Raw genomic sequence first — 17,568 nt, 5'->3', positions numbered from 1 at the left:
CTATAAAGATGCATTAAATAAAAGTCACTTCATTTCTCGACGTAAATTATAAAGATGAAAAGTACAAAGACAATTTATCGTAAAATAATACTTGTATAATACATGCACAAGAATCTATGAATTAAAATTTACATATATAACTCGTATATACGTTATTAAAATTTTTCGCACAAGTATATAGTAAAATAATTGCTTTTTCATCATGTCTTATGTATATATATAAGAAGACTTACTCATATATCAACGTTACATGGGACAAATATTCATTTTAAGATGGAGACGTGTAAAAATCGAATTTATGACTCTTTCCATAGATATAAGAACAGAGATAGACTAATATCTCATTTATCATACGATTGGTTATCTAATAGAACATTTCAAGGGTCCCTAAAGCCCGTTCAGTCTATGGCTGAATTGAGATTGAATTGAAATTTGGCCAATCGTAGCAAGATTCACTAAACTTGAGTTTAGTGAACTTTGCTCTAATTGGTTAAATTCAATCCAATCTCAATCCTAATCCGTAGTATAATATGATTATAACACTTGTTCCGAGCACCTTAGAAATTACCTATCCAACAGCCAATCGACGCACCCAACAGACTCGTCGAGTCAGGATTCAAGTCTGAAAGAACTCAAGAATTCGTTCTCGAGAAATAAATTCTCTCGTTGGGTCATCGGCAGTATTCCGATTCATGATTTTCCAATATCCAATAGAATTTGCTTTCTCTAGACACCAGTTAGGAATAGTCACATGTTTGTCTCTAGCAAATTGAATGTCGAATGCCGTATCATGAGATATGCTGCATGTTAATGAACTATTATTAAATATTCTATAATTTATAAATTAGACATATATAAAAATTATTCGTATTATTCAAACATTGCATTTTGTGCATTCAATACTAGCTGTATTTTCGTTTCTGCAAATCGGACACATCGGTTTACTCTGGTTGTTTTCCAACAAAAAACGCAAAGTTGTCTCATTGGCTAGGTATTATCTTAAGATAATCTTAAAAACAAACCTATATCTCCGATTTACAAAACCGAACATAGCTACTACAACCGCTCATTGGACGCTTAGATCTGATTGGCATATTCTTTTAGATCTAAAAATATATACGAAATAGCGAAACGATGGCGAAACTTTTGCGAAATTGGCTTTAGAATTCAGTGGAATATGCGCAATGTTTTCAGAAATGATCCCACGCATGATTGTTTATCCGCCATTTTGTTTTACTGCCGTACGCGCAGTTTTCAGTAGTACGGTGCACTATTTTAAGATGAATTTAAGTCATTGAGGCGAATTAAATCAGGCGGCATTACCACTTCATTAAACTTTTATCTATTTACGGAGGTAGCGTCGCACGAAGAATGTGAAAAACGACTTATCAGAGTAGTATCGTGATGGCAATCCGTGACAAGTTACATGTGACCCAACTTTCCTGACTTTTGAGGCCAAATGGCGATTACCAAATAAAACGGACGATTTTCGCTTGGTTTGTCACGTAAGTCTGTCCGAGGCGTTTGCCGTATGTACGTGTATAACAGCGCCGGATAATTCACATTTTCACATAACACTTATCGAACACTGAAAATGTTTCAGACCGACGCATTACCTTACGTAGTCCTATTAATGTTCCCTCAATTTTCATCTGCACCGTTATCCGATATCCGATTCCCCTCCCTTAAAAACTTGGCGGTAGAAAAATTATGTCATAATTAAATCTGTTAATCTTATTAAATTACAAGTATGTGTACATGTGTATATGTACACGTGTGTGTACTTATACACATATTATAATTGTTTCATGTTTGTCCTGATCAATTATTGTTGTACTTGCATATAGCAGCTGTCATATTGTCATTTAGTTTATTCAAACTAATAGTGTGAGTCGGATATTGGTTATATTTTATCACATTTCACACGATACAATTAAAATAAACAAAATTATCTATTTTCTCTGGTTTAATAAGAAAAAATTTTGTTGTATCTTTATATCTAATAAGTTAGATTTACATATCTGTGATAGTTTCAATAATTTCGAATTATTAACATTGTCTTCCTATGAATGTATTCTAATGGGTGTTTTAAAATTAAGCTAAATTATATTATTTGCAGTAAATCGTGTAAAAGATAACTGTATGTTAAGTTATATCAATTGATACGTTCTGTTGTAGGATGTCAGGACAGAGCGGTGGACATCGAGTGTGTTTACCCAAGCTTAATGAACAATTGACATGTAGACTGTGTGGTGGTTATTTTATCGACGCCACTACTATTATAGAATGTTTACACTCATGTACGATATGTTTTTATAATGTACACGTTAAGACATAACTAATACTTTGGCATAACATTATAATAATATGTTGCGTGTCTTCTTACAGTTTGTAGGAGCTGCATTGTCAAATATTTGGAAAATAACAAGTATTGTCCAATCTGTGAGGTACAGGTTCATAAAAGCAGGCCATTATTAAATATACGTCCTGACTATACCTTACAAGATATTGTATATAAACTCGTACCTGGATGTTACCAAAGTCTGTTTTTTCGTTTGAAATTAACAAGATGGAAAATCCATCTTTCCTCATACTAACAGCCGCCATCCCTTTTCAGACGAAATGCGATGTCGGAGAGAATTTTACGCGAAGCATCCAGGTATACGTGATCAAGTAACGTCTCCGGAAGCACGTGGAGAACCAACAGAATCGCACATATATTCTCCGGATGAATCTCTCAGTCTGTCCTTGGAGTACTTTAATCCTCACACGGAAGATTTAGATGAAACGAATGCCGTTAAGGACGCGACTCAAAAGCCGCATTTGAAGCGATATTTGCGATGTCCTGCAGCAGTGACAGTATTTCATTTACAAAAATTAATAAGAGCCAAATATGGCCTTAGCGATGCACACCGAGTTGATATAATGTACAAAGAGGAGCCCTTGTGCAGTAGTTATACTTTAATGGACGTGATGTACATCTATCATTGGAGGCGGGTACGTGTCTATTTAATTTAGCAATCCGCTACGTGTGCGGCAAACCATGTGTGAACATTTTTACTTCAACTTTTTTTATGCGAGTATAAAGTAAAAAATATAGAGTCGAAACAAGAAGCTTCGCGTTATTAATGACATACCTCTTGCATTCCAGAAAGTTCCATTACACCTAAGCTACAGGATATTCGAGTCGTCCTCGAAACGCATCAAATTGTCGGAAGACAATGCCAGCTACAAGAAATCGCTGACGAACGCCGGCATTCACTCCGACGAGATGAAAGACGAGAAGTCGTTGAAACGCGAGTGGAAGGAAGTGCAGTTGAAAATATCGGAGACAGGCGTGATGAGCATAACCGATATATCGAATACGGTGCTCAAGAGAGAGGCGGAGACGGAGAATCCGGAAGATCCGAAGATCTCGGACGAGACCGTCACTACCATCGCAACGGTGAACAAGGCGGATTCATTGGTGGAAAATTGCAGTGTGCCGAATGCCTGTTTAGAGACGATGCAACCTATTGTGGTTATCGACGCGCTAATGATGAAGAACGCGACTCTGTCCGACTCGAGCAGCGCGCCTCTCGCAACGAGCGACGTCAAGACGTCCACGGACGACAATTCGCCGACCAAGAACTGCACATCGCTACCCCCTCAGCACGGTGGAAACACGACGACGAGGCAGGCCAGTGAAACAGCGAATCATACCGCCCCGGTGAACTCGCAGCAAGACGCGGAGGCGAAAGTTCACGATCAGACTAACAACGCAATCGAGGACAAAGCAATCTCGCAGGGGCAGAAAGCCGCCGGTCAAACGATAACGCAGTGTACGGAAGAGAGCGCGCCCACACCCCTCGTCGAGAATACGTCGGGGATGGATACGCGAGCGAAGAGGCTGACGATCAACAACAACAACAACAACAACAACAACAGCACGGACTCGAGGAGCGAGGCTCAGAAGGAATGCATGAAGAGCGAGTTGAAAGTGGGGAACGTGGGATCCAAGATCGACGCGTTGAGCGCAAAGTTGCAGTTCCAGCCGAAGATGGGTCAGGTCAACAACACTTACTCGAAGAAAGCACCGAAGGAGAAGCGGGCGATTTTTCAGAGCGCCAAGAAGTCGGACGCGAAGTCGCCGACGGAGGTTGCGGCCAAGGCCGCCGACACGAAAACGCGAGCGAATTGCGGGCAGAGCGCGGTAGCGAAAATGTCGGCACCGTGTCCCACGGCGACCTCTCCGCAGAAGCCGGTCGTGTCGACCGCCACGGCGCCTCAGACGACTACTTCGACAACGGTGGACGCCTCGGCCGTGCCTAGCAAACCGGAGGTTCCCCACGAGAAGGATAATCAGAACTCGGGCATCGACGTACAGCAGGCCTTGAATCTGCTGGAGCAGAAGAGAAACTCGCCGACACCGACTCAAGCGGAAGCAGTCTCGAAGACGACGAGCCACGCGAGCGCCGCGGGCGGCCAGAGATTACAGCAAAGCGCGCGAAGTAGCAACACAGTGGTCACGCCGAACGAAAGCCCCGTGCCGAACATCCCGACGTCCACGTCCATGAGCCAGGCGACGTTCCCGTACACGGTCCACGATCTGGTGACCAACGCCAGCCTGAAAGCGACCCTGAAAAATCCCAACAGCGCGCTCCCGAATTCACTGACGGCGTCGCCGGTGGCCTGCTCGACGTCCGCCAACAGTCAAATGTCTCCTATGCATCAGTTCAGCATGCAGACGCCGTCGATGAGCATATACTCCATACCCACGTCCTTGAAGAACAACTGCGGCAACGCGAGTCCAGCCGCAGCCACTGTGACGGTCACGTCGACGGCAACGCTGAAATCGTCGTCGGGGCCGACCTCGACTCCCTGCCCGGACGCGATCCCCATATCCCTGTTGAAGCCGTCGCTGCGCAAGCAGGAGGCGACCGCCAAGGGCAGCAACCTGAACGAGATCTGCGCCAAGATCGGCTCGAACACGACGGGCTCGAAGATCAACGACATCTGCGCGAAGATCGGCGAGAACTCGAAGGAGAAGAACAGGGTGGAGGCGCGCAGCAAGTCGGACATACCGGACCTGCTTAAGATAGCGAAGAAGAGCCCCTCACCGTCGGACACGAGCGTCAAGCACATACCGAACATCCCCAACGTGCCGGTCTACACGCCCAGTAGCAACGCGACGACGGTGGAGGCGAAGGGGCCGAAGGTCGCCTTGCCGACGTCGACGGCCGCCGCATTGGCGGTGTCGACGCCGCCGGCGTCCTCCCACGCGAGCCAGAGGATATCGGTCCTCAAGAAGCAGAGCCAGCCGATCGGCTACAAGACGCTGCGCGACCCGCCCAAGTCCTGGAACCCGACGCTGTCGAAGAACAACTACGTGGCGGTGAAGAACCAGGCGAAGGAGATGCAGAATCAGACGCAGACCGCCGCGTCCGAGGGCACGAGCAAGCAGATCCCCTCGAAGCCGGCCAAGATCTTCAAGATGAGGAACATGCCGCGCTACCTGGGCAATCCCGCGTCGGGCGTGAAGCCGATGTACGGGGTCGCGAACGACACGAAGGAGAAGGAGCAGTCGGCGGCGAACGCGGTTAAGGGCGCCACTCTCAACATGATGAAGATCGACCCCAAGACCTTGTCGCCGATCGTCTCCACGGCAAACTCGCCGATCGTCTCGCCGCCGCCTTATTCGCCGAACGCCCGGAGTTACCAGAACACCCCGTTCCCGCGGGACATCTGCCGCAGCACCGGCTCGCCCTTGTCGTCGAGGAACTCGCCGGTGAACATGCTGTCGACCAATCCGTTCATACCGTCTCCCACGCCCAACACGAACCCCCGAATCATATATTCTCATTTTCCCCCGCCTTTTCCAGATGCCAGCCGGTTCCCGAACCCTCTGATACGGTCGCCCATCGGTATCCCGCCTCCCAGTGCCTTCCACAGTAGTCTACCGCCCTCGATCAACAAGCTGTATCAGCGATCGAGTTACATACCGCAGACCACCGGCTACTCGCCGGTGGTCGGCCAGCCGCCGGCGGTCCAAAGAATACCGCCTAGCACCCACTCGTCGTCGCCGAAGTCGCCCAAGGCCTCCTCGCCCGGCTCGATCTCGTCGTTCAACCTCGGCAAGACGGAGCCGATCACGTCGACGGTGAACAGCGTCGCGTTGCTCCTGTCGAAGAGCGTGCCCGTGCCGGTGCCGGTGCCGATGCCGGTGAACATACCTGTGTCCGTGTCGCATCAACGGGAGCTCAACGCGTTCAACCTGTCGAAAACCGGCGGCAGTCTGGCCGGCGTCACCTCCAACATCGCGAAGACGGCGGACACGAGCGACGGCGCTCATCACGAGCCGCAGACCTCCAAGCAGAACTCCGGCTCCTCAGTGTCGCTTAATCCTGCGGCCGCGAACCTCGAGGTGTCCGAGAACTCCAGCTCGCCGTGCGCCGGCGAAAGGAAGCAGGGGAGCAAGGACACGGACGCGCAGAAGGCGCAAGAGGGCGGGCAAGCTTCCAAGCCGAAGATCGCCGATGGTTCGAGCCCGACCGACAAGAAGGAGAAGAACCAAACGACCAAAGTCAACGGCGACGTCACGACCGAACACTTCGGAAGCAAGAAGTCCAAGGAGTACAATAACGAGCAGACGACGACGACAACGACGACGACGAAGCCGCCGACGCCGACGCAAGAAACGACCGAACGAGAGGGCCAAGTGGAACGCTCCTCGCCTCGCGAACGAAATAGTATTCAGAGGAACAACGCTCCGACTGCCGTCAACGACTCATCGGCGAACGACTCCAAGGCCGAGGACCTCGGCAAGACCGGCGAACAGATACAGGGCAAAAAGTCTGAGGTGCAAAGAAACAAGGCGGAGACGTAATCGCGAATCGTCCGTAGATAAATGAAAGTCGCGGGATTTTATTACTCTCACTCGTACACACTCACTCACTCTTTCACTCACTTTCTCTTTTCTCTCTCTTTCCCCTCTCTTTCCCCTCTATCTTTCTCTTTCTCCCGCCCATTCGGCGGAAACTGCATTTAACCGGACACACAATGGCCACGTTTACACGGCACCTAAAACCGATTTAGTAAGTTTCGTATTCCACATTTACGTGAACAGTACGGAACCGGTTCAGTAGTTTCTGCTGGTGCGACCATCGACGTTACGTATATAAACGATTACGTTGTAACTACCCAGTAAACAATCTGCTAGCTGTCTGACGACAGATTGGCGACAAATGCATTGTCATATCTGTGTGCAATCTGCTGTTGTCCCCTCGGCAGAGTCTAATGACAGATTGCTCGACAGCAGATTAGCGGCAGAAAGCGAGCAGGATCTGCGATATGTTTCATTTAGATCGGAACGACGGAACCCGCTCGATTTCTGCCGTTAGATCCTGTTGTATTTCTGCCAGCAAGCTGCTTACACAGTCTGCTGTGCAATTTGCTTTTGCAGGTTTGGCTATGGTTGGGTATACCGTGATGATTTGTGACACCGATAGAATATCGAAGACTTATCACATCGGCTTCACGTTGTTCGCGCTAGCGGAAATTACGGGCGTTGCTGATTAGATTTTAGCATGCCGTGCAAACATAGTCAATGACAGCTCGCTCGAGAGGAAGCAAAATCGGCAGTCAGGCTGCCCACGGCCCGCGTTCTGATATTTACTGCCAATAATTCTAACGCCGTTTCCACCGTGATGACCGACGCGCATAATATTCCACATGCACGTACCTGTATTGTACATTCGAGAAGCGCGCCCATGTTATCCGCGCGTAGCGCAGAAAATGTCAGAAGACACGCGAGAAAATCAGACACACACACACACACACACACACACACACACACACACACAAAAGATGATCGGATAGATTCTCGTTACACGGACGTCGTTAAAGAACGCAAGAGTAAGGCAGTTTATGGCCGTTGTTGAGGATGTTGCGTGTTAGAAATCTGTATATTTCTGTAAATACATAGCAATCGCGATAGATCTAATTATTTTCTATTATAAATGAGTTATTATATCATTATGTTGAGCACGTTATTTTATGAGCGTACGTTGACGATAATTACGAGGAGGCCGTCAGATTTTTCCATATTGCGCATATCCAACACTGATACGACCATTAAACGAGCCTCTCCCCTCCCCCCCCCTTCCCCTATCCACGTTGTTACACGCGCAATACGCATATGTGCGTATGTAGGTATGTATACGTACACGGCGGTGTCGAGCGTGATGAAAATGCATTCGCGAGTGCGACGAGCAAAGATCCCGTCGTTGACACACGACGGGATACACCAACCGACGCAAATTTATATAAATACGTTATACATATTCACGATTATATACCGTGGCTCGTCTGGTCGGGAATGCATCCAAGCTCGGCGCTGATACACGGCATATCCCACTTCTATCGTATACCCTTTCGGTCATATATTTTATGGTAAATTTCAAATCGATCCCTCCGCGAGGATGCAATAGCCACGAAGCTCAAACGAGAAGCGGCAACGTCGTAACGTCGCAACGCCAAGTTCACGAAACAACGCGATCAGATATATCAGATATATCACGGCACTTAAGTCGCAGAATATAAATATAAATACGCTTTATCATCGAGGCACGCAGGCATTTAAATGAAAAAGGAAGCGTGACAATTGTAGTTTGCACTTCAGTTGTATCTAATTGGAAAACCGTTTCGGGAATTCCACGGAGAATATGTGACGGAAAAATAATGATACGTTTCAAGTAGGGNTCTCTCTCTCTCTCTCTCTCTCTCTCTCTCTCTCTCTCTCTCTCTCTCTCTCTCTTTCTTTCTATATCATATTTATCTCATTTCGTTACACACGTATACGTATATTATGCATTATAGTGTCGAAGCGGAAACTTTTTTTCTTCACACGAGAAGCGTCGACGAACTCTTCCAAATTATCTCGAACCGTCTCAAAAATCATGATTTTTTTGTCAAACATGAGTGTAACTTTCGTTGAAGTCATCTTGGTAAATGAATTCACCGCTTGAACGATTGAACGACGATTGTTCGGAGTCATGTATGTCATATCGACAACTATATGATTTCTCTCTCAGTGCGTATACCTGCTGTTGATTTGTTGATATCACAACGTATAACATTCATCTTCCCGATAACATACTATTAATAACATGCGGCCCCGCATGTTAAATGAACGCGAGTTATTCGTTAGGTGTTAAGCAACTAAAAAGTATCAATCACAAAGATCTTTCTTTATTTTATTTTTTTTTTTGTGAATAACATAAAAACTATATATGGAGAGAAATACACATGAATTATGAAATGCGCGCGCGCGAACACGCACACACACACACACACACACACACACACACATGCGCAATTAGGTCATGTGGCAGATGAAGACACTCGCGATAATGTGCACATGCATATATGTGTGAAAAAAGTGTTAGATATAATGAATTAATTGAATTATCAGGGGCTTGCGAAAATTCGTCGGGTCGCTGATGATTTCATTGGTTCAAGAGAAATAATTATCTTACAGACGCAGAATCAGACAATTTTGCCTGAAAGGTGGTGGATAACAATGGCAAGTACTTTGGTTCAAAGAACATAGCACGTACATGCCATGCTCGACGCTTTTTTTTAATAAAAAAAAAATACGGGGCTAAAAGCCGATGAATCTTTGTGAGCCCCTAACAACATAATGTTATCTAAAACCTAAACTATATACATTTTTATATCATATAAGGTTGATATGAAATTTATATAGTCCGCAGTATTGAATATTTTTGAATAACCCGTTATATTAAAAAAGAAAAAAAGAATATTATACGAAACTTGTCTTTTTATACGGTGCATCGATGCAGCCGGGAAACAAAATTATTTTGCAGCGTGTAATATTTTCACACGTTAATATTTCTTTAGAACTAAAAAAAATATATACTTTCTCTTTTTTGCATAATATAATTTAGCATAACACATAGAAAGGAAGCAGTTTGTAAATGTCAATTCGTGCACTAATTAATAAGGTATTATCTCGAATGTTAGGAGAAAGTTAAAGGGAACTTAATTTCGGAAAACCAAAAGTCGTGATAAGACACCAAAATGTTGAAAAAAAAAAATTGTCTTTGTGAACATGAGAATAATATGTGCAATTGTAAAACTATACGTCATCCGATACAAATGCGAGGATTATCGATTGCTCTAACTCATAATTATTATTTAATCACTTCACTTCTTTCTTTATGATTGAAGCCCTAGCTTTCTTATAGACCAATTCAAGATCAGAGCGAAAATTCACAGTTCTGAGGGTGATTTTGAAAATATTCGAAGACTGCTAATGGTAGTGAAATGTCCGAGGCCTTATCGTATCGTATATCGAGTAATTGATATGGAACAATAAAAATAACAAAAGATATAATAATTACGTCAAAAATAATATTAGTTAACGATTAAATACTGTGATCGTTACGTTATTTCGTCTTACGTGGAACAAATATTTTAACGAAGCAAAATTGTGCTCATAAATTATTAGTCGTAAATTGTAACGTTTCTCTCCCTCCCCTGCCTTTTCTTTCTTTCCTTTCTTCCCCCGGCCCCTTCCCCTTTCTTATTCTTATACTCCGCTTTTCAGAGCATCCCGCTATTTTCTTCCTCAATCCACTCTAATTATATAACCCATGTATCTTTATTCCTAATAACGCATATGTTGCATTTTGTTGTGCGTTTACACAAATATGGATATTGATGAGAGAAAAAACAAAGATGATGATTGGAAAAGGTATGAACGAAGGGAAATGAAAAGTTTTGCTAAGAAATTTTAACATTCGGAGATAAGTTTCTCTTACGTAGAAAATATGCTCCCCCACTTTATTTGTACATAATGTATTATGGTTAAAAAAATATATATATATTATTTAGAAATAGAAAAAAAATTATTAATTACTAATATAAATCTATATTTAATTAGTAAGGGCATAATGATATAGTATTTTTTTCGTCTAACAAAAATAGAAATTTTTAGACAAATATTGGGCTGCAGAACGGAAGATACACTGTATTTTTAATCAGTTTTATATATGTGTATGCACGCATATACATGTATAAACACATAAAAGTAATACAATAATAATTCTAAATGGATTAGGAGATATTCTTTTCATTAATGATGCAAAAATATAATTGACTGCACCTGTATAAAATGTGTATTATTGATACAAAACACACACACACACACACACTATCCTTCATATATATATATGTATATTATTAATATATACTTCGAGCAAATCGACGAGAGAATGTTACATATTTCTACACTGTAAGTTATAATTACCCATTTCACTTTTACATATTAGACATTTTTTCAATATGTCTTACAATATCCTTCAGCTTATACACCAGCTCTTGTAATTGTTGTACAGTACACGTAAACGTTACATGTTTTACTTCATTACATTTCTTCGTAGTCATCTGTATGTTATAAAGTGGCACGCTGGTGGAGCGACAAGTGCTAAACTGTACCCAAGAAAAAAACTTGGTTTATAATGTAACTTATGTGAAACGATATTCTTATATTACGACCGCTTTCAAGCTGTTCTATATAAAGTATCAACTTTGTTTAAAGGATAAACGTCTTACCTTCACACAATGATGTAGACGCCAGTCTATGTCCACTATATGTGGGATGCTGTTACCTGTCAATTCCAGCTGGGTCTGAATGTCTTGCTTGTTGTTTATATAAATGTTACATAACTTTTCAATTCTTTGCCCACTGATGTGTTCGTTATGCAGAAAAGTCTTCAAGCTTTCCTCGTCGTAATCATGCCTGGCAGCCTCTGTGAAGAGACACGAGATATTCGCAATAGCGGTCTTTACCAGATCTGACTTAGATGGACATATAGTAGCGATACCTGGCATAACAAAAGATACATACAATTATAAAGAATTGCATTTGGAGTTACTTTGTATGTTCTACAGAGATAAATTAACGCTATTTACTTTTGGCATCGTTAATATTCCTACAGATGCAAGATACTACAATTTCTAGTAATTGTAGAAATGTTTCTTCGGACAAACTGTTGCTGTTTTGAATATCTGCCACACCATTGATGATTTCCTTCGCCAATTCCATCTTTATATAGTACGGTACCGATTACTTCTTGTGCAAATGATAAGTAAAAGCAATTATAACTATAATTATTGCACTGGTATCACTGACAGTAAACAGCAAGCTGATTTTTATGTTACAATTCAAGCAACTTGAATTGTTTGCCCTCAACTATATACCGTAGAATCAGCAATTTGCTATACTATTGCCATGTAGGTAAATGGGCCTGCCTGCAATGTAAAGAAGATGAAGTTTGTGGACATCTTTCTAAATCTGGCTCGTATGTACTTCGCATCATGCTACATATTTGTTTCACATGTCACGAAAGACCAGAGAAATTTCCTGCCTTCGAACAGCTTCCAGAGTGCATGAAGACTACGACAACCGTTTCTATCCGAGCCAAACTGTCAAAATTGTGGGTTGCAAGTGTCAACTTGTCGTCCGTATCATCGTGCAGCCGCGCTCTGTGGATAGTCGGAAGGAGACGCCTACTTTAACCTATCATTAGGTTCGTTCCTTTGAATTGTAGCACCATGAACTGTACCTGACATTGCGAGCGCACATGGAAGGGATACTGAAAGAAGGAACCTGCTTATGAAATACAATAAAATAAATACAGTAAAATACATACATATGCATCCTATTTCAGTCGCACGCATTTGCACACATACACAAACGTCACAGCATAGCCGGCGCGTGAAATCGCTGTTATTCTAGAATTGTGCATTTCATGCGACAACTTCATCATGCAACTGTGCATCCCCGCGAAATACAAATACGTTTGTAAAGATGCGCCCTGTAAGCGCGTAATATTTTTTATATATTAAATAATATTCTGGGCATATTCTTAAAATATTAGACATAATATTCTAATAATATTTTAATAATATTATTTAATGTTATTGTAATATTATATATTTGTTAAATATTTAACTCTATGAATATATATGATATATATTTCAGTTTTTTTTATTTCAAATGTATCGCAATATTGATTATTTTATTATATAAATAAAATCGAAAGAATTTTATGTGAAAATACGTTTTATACTAAATAATTACACACACACTCACACACACACACATACACATTTTTTTAATTTATATATATTTTCTATATTATTATTATTATTTTTTATATTCTAAGAACATTTTTATAATATACCAGGAATATCATATGAAGTGAACATATAACATCAATAGAACATTTCTATAATAATAAAAAATATCACATAACATTCTTAGAATATTATAAGAATATTATTTCAATATTGAATAATATTCATATGATATTCTAGGAATATTACGTGCTTATAGGATGTATCTATTAGATTTCCGTATCTTTCTTCCCTCATTTAATTTTTCCGTTTACTATATTTTGTCTTTGTAATTTAAATTGCTAAATTAGTTGTTTGAAAAACAAGATAAGCAAGCCAGATACATAATTAACACTCACGACGATTGACCCGAAGCTAAATCGTAAACATGAACATAAACACGCGTGTCGAATTATGACTCTGACCACAATCTAAATGATGGATCGTCACGTTTCTCTCTGAAAAACGAATTCTACGTGACAAGACGAATAATCTGATGCGGCGGACGAAAATCTCAATGTTGCGTTTTATTACAGATCACGTAAATATTATTCGATTGCGACGAGTTGTATATGAAAATCTTCACGTTTTGTTTTCTACTTATCGGACTGAATCAGATAGAATCTCGGGACGTGCGATAAAGGCTCATCCCTTTCGATACAAAAGCCTTTCGATATGTTCCTGTAACGCTGACTTTAGGCGAATCATTTTATCGAAACGCGCGTTTTCGTTTGCGGGAACATTGGATTTAATAATCCGGTGAAGCTCGGTCGCATTTGAATTCGAATCCTTTGGTAAGAATTTGTCTTATTATATTTCTCCTTCTGAAAATTGCCTACCTCTTACAAATTTCTTTCGTGATGCCGATATATAGTTATGCAAATGAACTCGTTTTGATGATTATTTGTTGTTTTAATACTCTGCGCTGTATGTTTTTAATTTATTTGTATTTACATATCGTGTCCTTTTCTTTTCCCGTGAAAATTTAAAATCGTGTTTCGTGAAGAAATTCAGTTATTTTATTTGTGTTGGCGTTTTATTAACACCAAATCAACGTTATCTCTGTCTTTAATATAGAAATAATTGAAAAGAAAAACAGTAATTATGAAAAGTGATATATGTTGAATTTTTGCAGGTAAAAATTTCTACAGAGAGAGTCCTGCAGAAATGAAGTTCGCGTTTGTATTATTATTCGGTCTCATGTTCGGACTCGTTACAGGGACTGAGGAATATTCCGGGGACAAGGAATATTACTCTTCCACGTATGATAACGTAGACGTGGACGCGATCCTTAGCAGCGAACGTCTTTTAAAGCAATATTTGGAGTGCATTCTCGATAATGGCCCATGCACCGCTGATGCACGCAATCTTAAATGTAAGTACGCACAATTGAATATTTCGATAAATTTATTATCAGATGCAATTTTCATATTTTATTTGGATGCATTTGTCGTGATATTTTCTCATTTCAATCGTGTCGCATTTCTCTCAAATGAAAAAGAGAGCACGCTTGCGGTTACGGAAGGCATGAAGGATAAATATGAGAAGGAAGTAAAATGGAAATCGATATTCGCATTAAAGTGAAACAACGTTTATTCCTCGATATAAAATGTTCTGTACATAAAACGAGGTGCGTGTTTAAATATAATTCCTCTTTTCTTTTCTTTCTTTACGTAGATGTATTGCCAGAAGCAGTGGCTACACGTTGTGAAAAGTGCACCCTGGCGCAGAAGCAAATGGCAAGAAAGATATCCTTTCACTTGAAGGAATACAAACCAGACACCTGGTTAGTATTTGTCAAAAAATTCGATCCTAATGGAATACACATCACAGCTTTTGAGGACTTTCTGAAGCAGCAGGAGGAATAATGTTTGCATTGTTAGCTTCTTTAATATATATTACATTAACATGCATGTAAGTATATCGTATCGTTAGATCGATCTCTTATATGCGCACATAAAGTGAAACGCCGTGTGCAATAAATGTACATATAATGCCGCTACACCCTGCAGGGAATTTCGAATATTCCGCAGTATGCATAATCTCGTATGCTTTATCGAAGAAAATGTCACCGTTGGTGATTCGGAAACATAAAAATATCAGGTTTAGGTCATTGTAATTCAGGGCCGAATACGTTATTAATACGAACTAATGCGTTAATACCGGTGCTATTAATCTTTTGTCTCCCATTCTTTCAACAGCTACCGCGCGATTCCGGATCTCAGATTTTGCATTTTTTCTCGTAAACCAGTTTGCAACCTTGCCAAAGAATATTGCGATTTTTTTTTATCAAAGAGTATATTTCGCCATGGGAGATTCGGACGTAAGATCAGAGATCGTTGTAATTCGCGGCTGGACAATGCATTAATACCGGTGTCGTTATGAATTTTTGTCTCGTAATTCTTTAATGGCTAATTTTATTGCGCGATCCCAAGTCTCAGGATCGTTTTTCGTAAACCAGTCTGCAACCTTGTCAAAGAACTCTGCCTGTTTTTCCGTACATTTTTTACATCTGGTGACGAAAGCTTCCGCATAGTTTTCTAGAGAACAAAACCGAGGTGATATGTTAAAAGAAAGAAAATCAGAGTTTGTGCAAGTTTCTATCACGTTAAAAATTAATACGTTAATCGTATCACTGTAGTGCAAAATGTGTTATTTTAACACTTGCACATATTTGAATATCGATACGGTGCAAAATATTGAGATAACATAAGCATAATATGTTAAATTAACACACGGGCATGTCAACGATTTAACACGAAAACTTCAAAGAGGGCCGATTTTGACAGAAACCGTATAAAATGTTTTTTTACTGTGCAGCATCGAGTTCATTATCTCGCGAAGGTATTATTTGATCGTTATTTCCGGGATGAGCGTGAAGATACGTCGAATGCGCCGAGACGATAAATCAGCTTGCAAACAAGACGTGTCAGTCGTTACAAGAAACAATTCTGTCGCTTGTTTTCGGAGTATTTTCAGCGAGGTAGAATTTGTAATAAAAAGAGAAGCGGAGCGGTGTGCATCTTACCTTTCAAATAACGCGCAGCCCCCGTAACGCAAGGCGATACGTTAAGTATGCAGTTGACATATTGGTTTCTCAAGCGAGGAGTGTCCAATATCGCTTCGATATCTATGGTGTCGTACTTGCTCGAGTAGTGCTGCCCGTTCGTCGTGTCCGCGAACAGAACGATGTATATCACGGTACATACCACAAACGCGTGTGCTAAACTAATCATTTTGAGCGAATGCGCGGTTGCTAGCATTTCAATAGAACTGCCCGTTATAATGTTCCCTGTTGCACGTATTTATAGATGACGGGAAGAACGAGGAGGAGACTGTACGGACGTCACGATCGTTCAATACCAATTCGTGCGATCACCGGGCATTCTTGGAAGGACAGGATCAAAATACGATCAAAAAACAAGAAGGCAAACGGGATTTTTTTGTCCCCCAGTGGCAAACGAGAAAAGTGCATTATATACTTATTTACTTTATCACGCGTGATTCAGCTGATGAGATTCAGACAAGGTTGACCCGCCGGTTTTGCAGTGCACGAGTAAAAAGCAAGAACCAGGGACAACGGGATCATGTAGCCATCGACAGATTGTCCAATCTTTCCAAGAAAAGATACGAGAGAGAGAGAGAGAGAGAGAAAGAAAGAGGAAATATGATATTTAAAGCAAAAATAAGTGCAGCATCAAGTGCGTCATGAAGTCGTATCCAATGTCCGCTGAAGAGTCGCCTTTCAAACGTAACCTTCATGAGCGCGCACAAGTCATGTGTAATACATACATCTCTTTCCCGCGTATGAGCTGTGTGAATGTGAAAGTAAGTCGAAATTGCCGTGAAAAAAAAGTAACTTTCGAACAAGCGGCTCGGAACATTTTTACAAATATTACGGTGTACACATGTCTTCTTTTATTTTGAACATTTTTAAACAACTTTCAAACTAAAAGCACGATACGAAGCGCCGCGGATACAACGATCTTTAAATTAAAGGCCATTGTAGTCACGAATTAATTCAAGATCCTCACGTGCATATAGATGCCTCGATAGTTCTCCTAAAGAGTAATGCATTATTCAAAAATAATCAGCTTAAAATATTCATAAATTGTACAGATATCGCAACGATAGCATTTAAATTACTGTCATTTCAAAACTCCGCCCAGCGAATTTACATAGGAATTTATAGGAAAATTATTTAGTCCTTAGCCAATGGTGAAAAAATATCATATTATGCATTAAGATTCATTGAACTTTATTGACGTTGGAACTGATTCTCCGATATATATATACATTTTTTTTTTCGCATAGCAAGACCGAGATCAGCTATCTATCATCAAGTTCGTCACGAAGTCGTATCCAATGTTAGCTGAAAAGTCGCCT

General features: G+C 41.2%; 4 protein-coding genes across 4 annotated transcripts; 2 read left to right on the top strand and 2 right to left on the bottom strand.

Moving 5' to 3' along the window:
* The first annotated feature begins 1,232 nt into the window (after positions 1-1,232).
* Positions 1,233-9,144, top strand: LOC106745151 (polycomb group protein Psc-like). Its single transcript, XM_014620470.1, has 5 exons — positions 1,233-1,505; positions 2,179-2,300; positions 2,389-2,541; positions 2,618-2,997; positions 3,152-9,144. Exons 2-5 carry the CDS (start codon positions 2,180-2,182, stop codon positions 6,863-6,865), a joined length of 4,368 nt encoding a protein of 1,455 aa, XP_014475956.1. The 5' UTR covers positions 1,233-1,505; position 2,179; the 3' UTR covers positions 6,866-9,144.
* A 92-nt stretch (positions 9,145-9,236) lies between these two features.
* LOC106745153 (COMM domain-containing protein 3) lies at positions 9,237-12,311 on the bottom strand. The gene is made up of 3 exons (XM_014620476.1): positions 11,977-12,311; positions 11,617-11,888; positions 9,237-11,493 (listed from the first exon to the last, which is right to left on the bottom strand). The coding sequence occupies exons 1-3, from the start codon at positions 12,107-12,109 to the stop codon at positions 11,323-11,325; spliced, it is 576 nt and encodes a 191-aa protein (XP_014475962.1). The 5' UTR covers positions 12,110-12,311; the 3' UTR covers positions 9,237-11,322.
* Positions 12,312-14,349: 2,038 nt separating this feature from the next.
* Positions 14,350-15,061, top strand: LOC106745156 (ejaculatory bulb-specific protein 3-like). Its single transcript, XM_014620478.1, has 2 exons — positions 14,350-14,557; positions 14,860-15,061. Exons 1-2 carry the CDS (start codon positions 14,350-14,352, stop codon positions 15,048-15,050), a joined length of 399 nt encoding a protein of 132 aa, XP_014475964.1. The 3' UTR covers positions 15,051-15,061.
* A 480-nt stretch (positions 15,062-15,541) lies between these two features.
* LOC106745155 (ejaculatory bulb-specific protein 3-like) lies at positions 15,542-17,067 on the bottom strand. Its single transcript, XM_014620477.1, has 2 exons — positions 16,211-17,067; positions 15,542-15,722 (listed from the first exon to the last, which is right to left on the bottom strand). The coding sequence occupies exons 1-2, from the start codon at positions 16,443-16,445 to the stop codon at positions 15,562-15,564; spliced, it is 396 nt and encodes a 131-aa protein (XP_014475963.1). The 5' UTR covers positions 16,446-17,067; the 3' UTR covers positions 15,542-15,561.
* Between the last annotated feature and the right edge of the window lie 501 nt (positions 17,068-17,568).

This window comes from Dinoponera quadriceps, unplaced genomic scaffold (assembly GCF_001313825.1).
Source record: "Dinoponera quadriceps isolate SergipeBrazil2010 unplaced genomic scaffold, ASM131382v1 scaffold1425, whole genome shotgun sequence".
Taxonomy (NCBI): domain Eukaryota; kingdom Metazoa; phylum Arthropoda; class Insecta; order Hymenoptera; family Formicidae; genus Dinoponera; species Dinoponera quadriceps.
The sequence above is the reverse complement of the archived record's forward strand: the minus strand, read 5'-3'. Positions and strand labels throughout refer to the sequence as shown.